This window comes from Phoxinus phoxinus, assembly GCF_949152265.1.
Source record: "Phoxinus phoxinus genome assembly, chromosome: 6".
Taxonomy (NCBI): domain Eukaryota; kingdom Metazoa; phylum Chordata; class Actinopteri; order Cypriniformes; family Leuciscidae; genus Phoxinus; species Phoxinus phoxinus.
Window position 1 is genome coordinate 6,940,071 of NC_136881.1, and position 12,504 is coordinate 6,952,574.

Genomic DNA, 12,504 nt, shown 5'->3' on the forward strand with positions numbered 1-12,504 from the left:
CATACCTGGACATTGACATGGTTTTATTTCAGTTAGCCTAACAGCTGGTTTGATTTGCATTGAAAGATGATCTTATGGAAAGTACCCCATGTCAATGTCCAGGTATGGTGAAGGGTGTGTGATGATGTGGGGCTATTTTAATCCCAAAGGCCAAGGGAACTTTATCAGGATGCAGAGTATCCTGGATCCATGAAGTAACTGGCCTTTAAAAATAAAAATCTGCCTGCCTCTATGGGAATTTAACATAGGGGTGTCCAAACTTATGCACCCTGTATTTTAAGGAAGAACATTTATTTTTTAACGATACATTATTCATTCACAAAGAAAATTGGTGTCCTTAAAGGTTGGAGTTTTCCTCATTTTTTAAATTAAGGCATTAAGATAAATTTCCAAAAGATGATTTTTTATTCCTCTTTTTAGGCAACTTTAGCATGGGTGTCTAAACTTATGCATAGCACTGTATATATAGTGCAACAAATCAGCATATATGAATGATTTCATCAGCTTTACCATCACCTGAATAAATAATTAAAAATATGACAAATAAAATAGTTATTTTAAATTGTAATAATATTAGAATAGTACTGTTTTTATTGTATTTTTGATCAAATAAGTGATCTGTGGTCTGTGGAAGAGGGAGTGCTTTGCAAGCGGTTGCAGGTGGAGAGCGAGAGCGAGTGCTGGGAACTGATGGTTAGGGAAACGCCTCTGGTTAATGAGAACTAACAGGTGTTTGCACTTTGCAGTGAGCCGAGAGATGGGTGAAAAGGAGTGGCGTGAGTGCAGAGAGTCCCTGCCTGGGAAGTGGGCTGTGCACATGAAAGCTGCGCTAAAGTGTTGTAAACAGAAGTCTGAGTTTCAGCTGAAAAGCTCTCCTGACAAATTTTTGTTTTTGAAGTGTCTGAATAAATTCCGTGCGCTCCACAGTCACTCTCCGTCCCCTGTCTCCTTCATCTCCACCTCAACAAGCTTTAGCTTTCCCACACAATCTTACTGACCCCCAAAAATTTGGATGGTAATATTTTATATATTGAGTATTTTTGCGTATATATTTTATATACAAGCATATTTAAAATAAAAATATGTCATTGGTGGCAAAAAGTAATTGTGGACACGACACCACACATAATATAATGCATATATATATAATGAAATACTCACATCCAGCAGCAGTCGTACAGCCTCGATTTTCCCGCAGAGAGCAGCTTCATGCAACGCTGTGCCTGATTTAGTCTGTCGGTTTATATCTATACCAGCCTGGATCAGTAACCTGAACACATACACACACACAAAACGCTTTATAAAAGCTTCTCTTTTTTTTTGTTAAACACATAACAAGGCTCTCTTTCACAACATCATTCTAACTAGTACAAAGTTTATCAATATGAACATAAAAAAGTAAGTCAGAGCCTAAGATAGACTTTTTGCACTCTTATTCCCAGGGAAAGATTATTAAAATAAAAAAATGTAAGGGGTCCAAACTCATCAAATGTAAGTATTAGTAAGTAAATGTAAGTATTAAAGGAGACCTATTCATTTTGTTTTTGGGGTCTACTAGAATAGGTTTTCATGCTTGAATGTTAAAAAAAGATTTTTGTGCATATTTGACATTGTTGCAGCACCTCCCTTCCCAGTCTGTCTGCCATTCTCTGTTTAGTTCCCGTCTCTACGAAGCCCCTCCTTCCAAAAGCGCAATGTGCTCTGATTGGTCGGCTGGATCAGTGTGTTGTGATTGATCAACCGCTTCAAGCCTGTTTTGGAAATGTTACGCCCCTTACTAACTGCGCACACTACACACTACTAACACCCAGGCTTTGTCCTTTTTTTTCCATATCCCTTAGGAGGGAATTATTTAAATGAGGAATATTGTGATGTGTTCGTTCCCGGAAGACTACAATCGGGGCATTTCAGGGAGTTCAGAAACAGTGCACACTGATAGAGAATAACTACTTTAGGAGAGACTTTGAGCTGTGTAACTTTGCAGACCTTTTTCAAGTTAAAACAGCAACATTACACACCAAATAAATTTGAAAATGTAAAAAAGCATAATAGGACATCTTGAAAATATAATAATTCCTGTATACAACTGTGGCCAGGACAAGTGCTTGCTTGCTTCAGATTTGTGCAGCGATTCAATCAATTGGAGGGCTGTACAAAAGTGATTTACGGGTCAGATTTGGCCTTTTAGTTGAGAAGCCGTGGTGTAGGAACTGATGTCAGGATGGGCATTTAAAATGTGTCTTTCATATCCGTCAAACCAAACACACATTCATACTGATCCACAAGCAGCCTAAAATGTGTGATGAATGATGAAATCACTAATTAACGATGTGCGTCACTAGGCAGTGACGGCACTGTCCATCAAAAGGAAAAACGAGGACACTCGGTTTGAATGTGTGTGTGTGTGCGAATCTAATGAATGAAGCCTCCAGGGACTGATCGGACAGCCCACAGTGCCTTTCATTTCTCCCATCATCCCCGATCCCTTTGCTCCTGACCTGTCTTGCCACATCAGTCGTGCAACAGAGACAGTTTTGTGTCACTGAGCTAAATGCTGTGTCAGGACTTTGCGCCGTCAATGTCTGTCCCCTTGTACAGAATTTATTACTGCTAAATGAAAGCAATATAAAACAATTTCTCGTAAACATCCTCACATAACCTCTTCATTTGCCAGAGTTCCGCAGACTTTGCATATATTCTAAGACGTATTCTTAAAATAAAGATTTTAACCTAATATATTAATGATATTCAAAAATATTGATGACAATGGTGTTCTCATCAACAAATCTAATCAGTGGATAGTTTGAGAAAGTTGTAATATAATCATGCCAAAGCCTTGATCTGACTATAGGACATGTGCAACATGTGAGCACTTTTATAATAATGCCCTCACTTGAATGATGTGGAAGTTATAAGCCATGCAAAGATAGGTTGACTACGACCTTTACAGCTGTTTTTACTTCAGCATACATGCTAAAATAAAGTGGTAAGAACCAAATAATCGTAGTTGCAAAGCCAGGAAGTCCAGTGAGCACCTACTTGATGATTTCGATATGTCCATTCTTGGCAGCCAAATGCAGCGGGCTGATGCCATTGGGATCGGAGGGCTTCGGTTCTAACATAGCAGCACACATGTTACTGCTCAGGAGCAATTGCACCACCTGTAGAACACACAGAAAACACGCATGCATTCACACACATCAGCTTAATAATAATAATAGATTTTATTTGTAATGCACTTTACATTTGGAGCAAATCTCAAAGTGCTACAGTTAAGAAGGATGGTAAAAAAAATCTATATAAAATACAAATAGACATGGTAGTTAAAAGTCATAAGTTCTCCTAAAAAGAAATGTTTAAACCGGTGTGTAGGCCTTATCCCAGAACAAGAAGCAGACTGTGGTAATACCGTGGTAAAGTTGTTATGTGTTTGAAAGACACTTTGATATATACCATGGTTACTGGATGATGCCACACTATACAGGTTTTTTTTTATTTTAAAGAAAGAAAGAAATTAATACTTTTATTCAGCAATAACACATTAAATCGATTAAAATGAGTGACAGTAAAGACATTTATAATGTTGCAAAATATTTCTACTTCAAATAAATGCTGTTCTTTTGAACTCTCTATTCATCAAAGAATCCAGATTTTTTTTATTGTGTCCACAAATATATTAAGCAGCACAACTGTTTTTAACATTGATAATAATAAGTAATGTTTTACAATATTACTGTAAATACTAGTAATACAATTTACAACAATTTACAACTAGTAATACAATATTGCTGTATGTACTGTATTTAAATCAAATTAATGAAGTCTTGGTGAACATTAGAAACTTATTTCAAAAATATAAAAAAATCGTACTGACCTCATACATTTGAACGGTAGAGTAAATAGTACTTCAGTGAATGAATCGCTTCAACTATAAAAGTGCATAAGGCGTTTAAGTGTTTTATTGTTTTATTGTATTAATAGCCTATGTATAACTAATAATAATGATTATTTTTACACTGTAAAAAAATACATCAGTTAAAAGTGCGGTAGATTGTTTTTTATAGAATAGCATGCAGTATATCACAGAAATAGGTATCATGAGACATGACACTTGTCTCTGTGACGGCTTTAAGCTCTGTGAACAGCGAAAGCGAATTTGATCGCTATTGTTTAGCCAATCAGAGAACTGTGAGGCGCTCACCGCCTGTCAGTCACTTTGAGCGTTCGGGTAAGCTGACAGGTTTGCTGACATGTTTTAGGAGCAAGATATTTTGGAGAGAGGGAGTGATCCAATTCAGATTCTGAGTCTGGCTGGAAGTTAGCGAAACAGAACATCACTTACAGCAACTCTAACATAAAATAAAATGTGATCCATGGCCTAAGAAATGATCTATTCCGACAAGTAAAACAACAGGTTAGCAAAACAATATGTAATGTGTCAAATAAAACAAAGATGAAAAGTAAAGAATAATTCTCTCAATGACTCACAATCATGTCGTTCTAAACCCATATCAATTTAAGTTCTTCCATAGAACACAAAAGAAGGATTTTAAACTTCAAAGGGATGCCAAATACCATAAAAGTATCAAACTCATAAATTCACCTATGAACTCATGTATAGTGCAAGACGGTTTAGGTTTATGTGAGGAACAGATAAGTCATTTTTCAATGGATCTACACAAGCTTTCCTTGGAGTGTTTATGAGCAAAGCAGTGATTCATGTGTGAATGAATCATTCTTTTGAGTGGAATCTCCTGAGTGAATTGGCTGCTCCACTTCCCAAATGTGGGTTGCGTCGGAAAACTTAGACAGCAGACCTGTTTCCTCGCTGCCTTTTTAGGTAGTGACTTTGTAGGCACACCACACGAAGACACCTCATGACTGTTTAATGATCTACAACAAAATAGAACAAGCTTTGGAAATAACTAAGCAAATATTTAATTACTACAATGAAGGTATCTCAGGAGACAGGAAGTGAAGCTGACATTGTATTTGGACGTGCCTTGATGCCTTCCTACCTTGAAATGCAGTCTCAGAAGGCAGCATTTTTAAGTTTTCGGACGCAGCCGTGGACTGAATGAGTCGTTGACCAATCAGACTGATTTAGTTCACTGAAGGATCTCAATGAACTGAATAACTCAGTTGCAATGGTTAACGTGAAGATTATCAGTGTATAATGATTACATTTCGCTCTGTTTCTCACACAAAACTATGGCTAATATGGCTTCATAAGATCTGAAGTAAAGTGTACATGGACATTTATAATACATTTATGGTTATTTTGCATGAAAGAGGAGATTTTAAATGATTAAGTGAACAAATAGATAATAATCAAATATACATAAAAACAAACAAACAAAGACATTCATGCATAAATAAATATATAAATAACAAGTGAACAAGGTGATTTGAAATTATTAAATAAATAATACATTTATTGTATAAGGCCGTGTGTCCACCAAAGCATTTTTTCACGCAGCTGGCGTGTTTTTTCAATTGTTTTCAATGGGAGCGCTGCGTTTTTAAAACGCCTGAAGCGATGAGCGTTCGCTGTTTTTTACAGGTCGCCGAGAGTTGAAGAATGTTCAACTTTGGGTAAAATGCCACGCTCATCACTGTCACTTTTTACCCAAGCGACCAATCACAGTGGAGGAGGGGCGGGACTAATACCACACCGACCAACGGATATTCTGTATCATAGCAACGAAGCGTCTCAACTGAAAAAAAACTGCGCTGCCAAAACGCTCTCAGGCGCCCGCAGCTAGGTGTTTTCAGCTGGCTAAAAACGCTTTATCATTGCCTAATAATACAATAATAAAAAAAATACATACATACTTCTAGTTTCATGAAAATAGCATCCAGTACAATTAAAGAAATTCTTCTTTTGTTCCACGGAAGAAAAAAAGTCATAAGGGTTTGGAGCAGCGTTTGTTTGTAAATAATGACAGAATATAAATTTTTGAGTGAACTGTACCTTTAACAAAACCCAAGTCTGAATAAACTGTTATGAAAGAGTCTCTTGTGCTCATTTGCAAACAGTGGATACCGGGGTGTGAGCGCATGTCGGGCTTCCTACTGTACATTTGGCTGAGAAACGTGAGAAGAGGTGTAGTTCCCTCATTCCCACTGGGGAGCACCGCTTCTCATCCATCTATCACAAACCCCTGCGTACACACAGAGAGAGACACACACACACACACACAAACACTGCGTAACTGACCGAGACACGTCCAAATTCGCAGGCCAAGTCTAGAGGGGTTTTCCCAGCGTGGTCTCTGAGGCAGGGGTTCGACTGATGTTGGAGCAGCATCTCACTCTGCAAACACACACAGTGCAGTGCAGTACAGTGAGTATGTGTGTGTGTACAGCATGTGTGCATGAGCATGCAAGTCTGACTGTGTTTATGTGCATTTACTCACTCCTTCATAATGGCCGTGTTGTGATGAGAGGTGTAAAGGGATCTGTCCCTCATCTGATTGGCTGTTGACTGATGACCCAGCCTTGAGCAGCATTTTCATGGGCTCACACTTGCCCTGCCAAGCAGCGTAATGTAAGGGCCGCATCCCTTCAGAAAACAGGAGGTAGTTTGAATGAGAAACATATTCACTACCATTCAAAGGTGTGGGGACAATGGAAGCTTGTTTCCTCCACGGAATAAAACAATTTAAAAGACAATTATAACTTTTTATCTCACAATTATGACTTTTTTCCTTACAATTGTGAGTTTACATATATCGCAATTCTAACTTATTTTCGATTGCGAGTTACAAAGTCCAATTCTGAGGAAAAAAAGACTGACCAACTTTATAACTTGCAATTGCATGTTATTAAGTCAGAATTGCAAGATATAAACAATGCAATTCTGAGGGAAAAAGTCGATTTTTTTTTATTTTATTTTTATTTTTTACAATTGCGAGAAATAAAGTCAGAAATGCGAGATTTAAACTCACAAGTTTACATCTCACAATTCTGGCTTCTTTGAACAAACCAAATTGAAAAAAACTGAACTTCTGAAACTGAAACTGAACTTCTGAACAAAATTCAGATGATTTGATTTGGTGATATGATTTTTATAATACGCAATTGAGTTTATCAGCAATTGTGAGTTTATATCTCGCAATTCTGATTTTATAACTCGCAATTGCAAAATGATATCACGCAATTCTGAGAAAAAAAAGTCATAATTGAGAGATAAAAGTCGCCTTTACCTTTTTTATTTTTTATTCATTTGTGGAAACAAGCTTCCATTGGGGACAGTATTTTTTTAGATAGAAAATAGAAAACAATTATTTTAAATTAAATAATATTTTACAGTTTTAACTGTATTTTTTATCAAATAAATACACCCTTGGTGAGTAAAAGAGACTTTCAAAAAAGATTTAAAACTCTTAGCGATTTTGATATGAGACAGTTAAAAGGTACTGTGTGTGTTTGTACCATTCTGGTCTTTGATGTCAACGACGGCTTGTGACTCGAGCAACAGCGCAATCAGCTCCACGTTACCATTAAGAGCAGCATGATGCAGGGCAGATAACCTATAAAACAAAAGCACACAAACACAATATGCATTAACCATTTCTAGAGACATATAGAATCTGAAAATAAAAATAAAAATCTGCACAGGTTTCTAAGAGAAACCTTTGGAATCGATTTATATATGGCAAAATGTTAAAGTAGGAGGGATCTTTTGGTATAAGAAACATTCATATGGCAAAAGTACTGAGCCAATAAATGACTGTTATTAAGTGTTATTGTTACAATAAGAGTGGTTGGGTTTAAATTAAAATAACCCGTTGGATCTCAAATAACATGGAAGCCAATTTCTGTCACATAAGAAATGAATGTTACTGAATTTTTTTTCACCTTTATGTGGTACTGAATCTTTTAGCATCTGCCATTCATGTAAACTTTCAACCAGCGACCTACTAGAGATTAGATAGATATTACTATTCAAAGACAGCAGAAGTTCAGGCATCAGAAGAAAAAAATCTCAAAAGCTGTTTTTGAATAAATTTCTCTCAAAGGCATTCATTTTCTCAGTTAGAGACAGAACTGTGCGTGTCCTGAAATTTGTAGAATTTTTTTTTTTTTTTTGCACCCTCAGATTCCAGATTTTCAAATAGTTGTATCCCTGCCAAATATTGTCATATCCTAACAAACCACACATCAATGGAAAGCGTATTTATTCAGCCTTCAGATGATGTATACATCTCCTTTTCAGAAAATTGACCCATGTGACTGGTTTTGTGGTCCAGGGTCAAATATCAGTTCTTATTTCCAATCCAAGTTCTCTAAAGTGCCCATATTTTACTATTTTACAGGTTGCCAATAAAATCACACAGTGTTTGGAATGGTTTGATCCAGTCTCTCTAAATCCCCCCTTTCCAAGAGCCTACTCTGCTCTGATTGGTCAAATGGCCCAGTCTTTTATGATTGGTCTGCCACTTACAGCGCGTGTAAGAAAACCAATTGCTCATTACCATATCTGATTTTTTTTTTTTTAAATCAAACCTACATTTGAGCAGGAAGTACAGTAAGACTGGAATTACTGACAACTAGTTTTCGGCAGTTCAGAATTGTTTTTTTCTTTTGGATGACAATAACGGCTTTTATCATGCACTTTGTTCATTGAAACTTTGAAGACCGTTTACATTCACAAACAGCTATATTACACACTATTATCCAAAAGAGCATAACGGGGCACTTTAAGGCCTATGTGTAACTTTTCAGAGAGTCCCTAATCTGACTTCATTGCAGCTCAACTCTGCCACTTTACTCCGATCCCTCACTGTCTAACTGAGCAGGAGGCTATGACCTACTTCCATGAGTAAGAGATTTCTCTCTGCCAGAGCCCTAAACCACGTGTACACACACACACACACACACACACACACACACACACACTATCTCTCTCTACTACTAGCACACTGCCGCATTCTAATAACAACACACCTCTGCTTTAGCTGTAATCTGCACTGTCCACTAGCTAACTTAACCGTGAACTCAAAATAGACTGCATGGTACTGATGTACATGATACTATAGGCACTGGCCACTGAATAGCCCATATCATCTGATCACTACTCAATATACTTGATGGACATCATGTGATGTCACTGTAGATGAAACTCACCCGTCTGTGTCCTGGAAGTTCACATTCACCTTCTTAGCAGCACCCAGGAGCTCTGCAGGAGAAAACAGAATATGTTTTAACTCTGAACAAACAATAATGATAAAGAATTAATGCAGTTTGTAATTGTCAAGAGAGATGTTCCGTTAATTTGGCCAAACACATTTGTTAAACTGACAAAAAACATTATTGGTCAGACATAAACATAATGCATGCAATGGTTACATAATGAAAAGATGGCATGGAAATATAGTCAATCATAATAGACATGCTTTGTGTTTACTTTTAATAAATAAAAAATAATTTCAAAACAATAATTGTATAGTATAATTAAATGTTTCAATGAGGTGTTAATTCCACAAGGTAATGACAAGGTTTAATTTCACCTGGTCATCTAAAATAAAATGTTTTAAATATAATTCTTCTAAATATGTAGTTTACATTTCAAAATTTGATAATTTTTAATGTTCCTGGAAATATGCACATGATGAAATGTTAATGGGTACTTCATACTGAAAAATGACAAAAATCACACAAACAATTGCACACTAAATTATGTGAATATATTCCCATTTAAAATGTATTCTTCTTAATCATTCCTATGATGTCATACTTTAGTAAGGCCTGCAATTTCATCAATCCTATAAGATCATTACAAATTGCACTGTACAACATGGATCTAATAAACTTAGGTAGGACATAATGTGGACTGTGCGATGATGACACCTATTGAATCGTAGGCTTCGACGCAAGTTATGCTGCATCCCAGACGAGGTTGGATGTGGGAATATCTCAAATTAAATGTCCCACTTCAGACCTCGGTGAGTTCCAGGGAATCAGTCGTCTGAGCTGTCTGGAATGCAGCATTAGTATATAGAAGAATAAAACATTATCAGCATACGCTCGTGATTAACAAATAGAGCCAGATGAACCAGATGAATCGCAATTTAGCAATTGTGGTTTTTAATGTGCGCTGAAAAGAGGAGGAGGAAGTGAAAGAGGAGAATATGGACCCGGTCATGCCTAGGGAAAAGAGGCCAACTTGGCAAGCCAATTTTGCAAATGGAGCTTGAGGTAATAGTTTTAAGTTTTAGCGCCATGTCGCGCTGATCAATACGCCATTTCATGATGCATTTTTATTGGCTAGTTAGTAGACGTAGGTCGTAGCAGCAAACACAATGTCAGATCGTCATGCTTAATTTCTGTGTAATTTAAAAAATTAAAAAATTCTAATGAATTTAGAAAAATGATTGCAGGCTATCTTTGGTCTCAAGACCGTGACAACAGCCGTCTTTGAACCTCTCTCACTGTACGATGTAGGACCACCTTTAGGATCCACGACCACAGAAATCGCCACGTTTGGTCATCTTTCATCTGGGACAGCCCAAAATCGTACAATGTATACAAGGCAAATGAGACTATCTGGGATTTGTGCCTGTTTGGGTGGGTTTTGCATGCGATTAGTTCTGTTTCCTGTGTTTTCAGTCGGTTACCTTGGTTATTCATTGTTTGATTATCAATGACACCTGTTGCTCATTCCGTTGATTGGTTTGTTGTGTATTTAAGCCATGTTTTTCTTTCTGTTCTTTGTCAGTTCTCGTCGTGGTATTACGGTTGTTCTGTTCCCATTGAGTATTTTGCGTTTTGTTTAATACATATAGGCCTGGTTTCACAGACATGCATTTTAGTCTGGGACTAGGCTCAAGCCTTGTCTGTGAAACTGGCATATATTGACACTGCTGCAAATAGATAATTTCCTCACATTTGTGCAACCATTTGTGACAATGTTAAAGCAGGATCCTAGTTAGCAGGTATACAATACTTTCCCAGCATGTTTATTATACTGAGGACAAAGGTCAAAGTGGATCCGTCACAGAGGGGATTCCTCTCAGCCAAAGCCAGCAGGTAGGGTTTCCATTCATTAAACTCAAACAAAACTGTTTAATCACAGCTGGTTATAAGCCACCCATTCGCACAATGACATATTACAGCAAAACACTGACAATCCTAATCAAAATCATGCATTAAATTCTGGGTGATATTTCCATCAAATGTCTATGGCTTGATGCATTAATCTCCAGATGTATGTGTGTGTGTGTGTGTGTGTGTGTGTGTGCTCTAAATGAAAGTGGTCCAGATGGCAGCCTTCTCAGAGGGTGAGACAGAGATGGGAGTGTAGAGACAGACAGAAAGCGACAGAAATTTGAAATGCAGAAAAAATATCACTAAATGGTGAAATAGACAACCTGTATGTGTGTGTGCTGCTCGTTTGACCTTAATAGCAGTCTTATTCTACTAAACATGCTTAAGAAGCTATTAATTATGTATGAATGACATTATTATTCATACTCGCTGATCACAGCCTAATCAATTATGCTTATACGGGGGTGGTGGTGGTGATAAATTAGTTCATTAATTTCCCTATTCAACTTTATCTCTAAATTAATAGATACGTAATTATTGCACGTTTAATATACAACTAATTAAGCATCTAATTTTCGACAAACACCTTCAGAAACACAACGGAATGGAATGAGAAAAACGCAAATGAACATTTCCATGACGACTCAATGTCACTGTAATGCTAATTAGAGAATGTGACAGAAATACCATGGCAACTCCTCACCTGAAGTTGCCATGCAATGTCTTTCTAGTAACGGTGGAGATGGCATCACGATGAAGGAAGAAGTTAAGGGCAGAAGCATACATTTTGCATACATACAAACAGGTGCACATACAGTCACACACCATGAGGTGTTTTGGAACTCAGTCATAATCCTTCCATGTGATAAATTATTCATACCATTATCACAGCAACCTCAATGGTGCCTGTTGCTATGGAAACCTTGACCTTAACCATGACAATAAAGATCAGTGATGCCCAGCCCCTGCTCACGAGCGCACAAAACCCCCTGTGTTTTAAACATTCTTTATTACTCATCTTCCCTTGGATCCTCTTTCAATATTGCATTCAGTTTATTCACAGCAGACCCAGCTGGAGTGTTGCAGAGTGTGCAAGACTTGGAAATATACAAAAGGTTAAAGGTTAAGATGATATAATCCATCATCTGTCATGGCAAAATGCTGAAATCATATTTTTTCCCCTGAAACCCAACAAGACTTCTCCCCAAGTAATTCCCAAAAAGAACTAAATCCCTGGCGTTATATTGCCATACAGTTTACGGCTCTTTAAAGGATTACATTACCCATGATCAAAAATCTTGATATAATTTACTCACCATCATGTCGTTCCAAACTCTTAGTTTCATGGAGCACAAAGTGAAATATTTAGAGGAATGTCCGAGTTGCTCTCTTACTTATAATGAGACAATGAATATCAAGCTCCAAAAAGCGGCGTAAATGCATTAAAAGGTA

The 12,504-nt window shown here is 37.1% G+C and overlaps 1 protein-coding gene across 2 annotated transcripts in view; it reads right to left on the reverse strand.

The window, feature by feature from the left end:
• LOC307000904 (caskin-1) overlaps positions 1–12,504 on the reverse strand; it is a 50,677-nt gene that overhangs the window by 19,922 nt on the left and 18,251 nt on the right. For both annotated transcript variants that reach the window (XM_079616848.1, XM_079616847.1), the window contains exons 2-7: positions 9,133–9,184; positions 7,438–7,535; positions 6,420–6,565; positions 6,221–6,316; positions 3,040–3,161; positions 1,162–1,270 (exon numbers count right to left, since the gene is read on the reverse strand). In XM_079616848.1, coding sequence (XP_079472974.1) covers positions 1,162–1,270; positions 3,040–3,161; positions 6,221–6,316; positions 6,420–6,565; positions 7,438–7,535; positions 9,133–9,184 — 623 coding nt within the window. The remainder of the gene's footprint in view (positions 1–1,161; positions 1,271–3,039; positions 3,162–6,220; positions 6,317–6,419; positions 6,566–7,437; positions 7,536–9,132; positions 9,185–12,504) is intronic.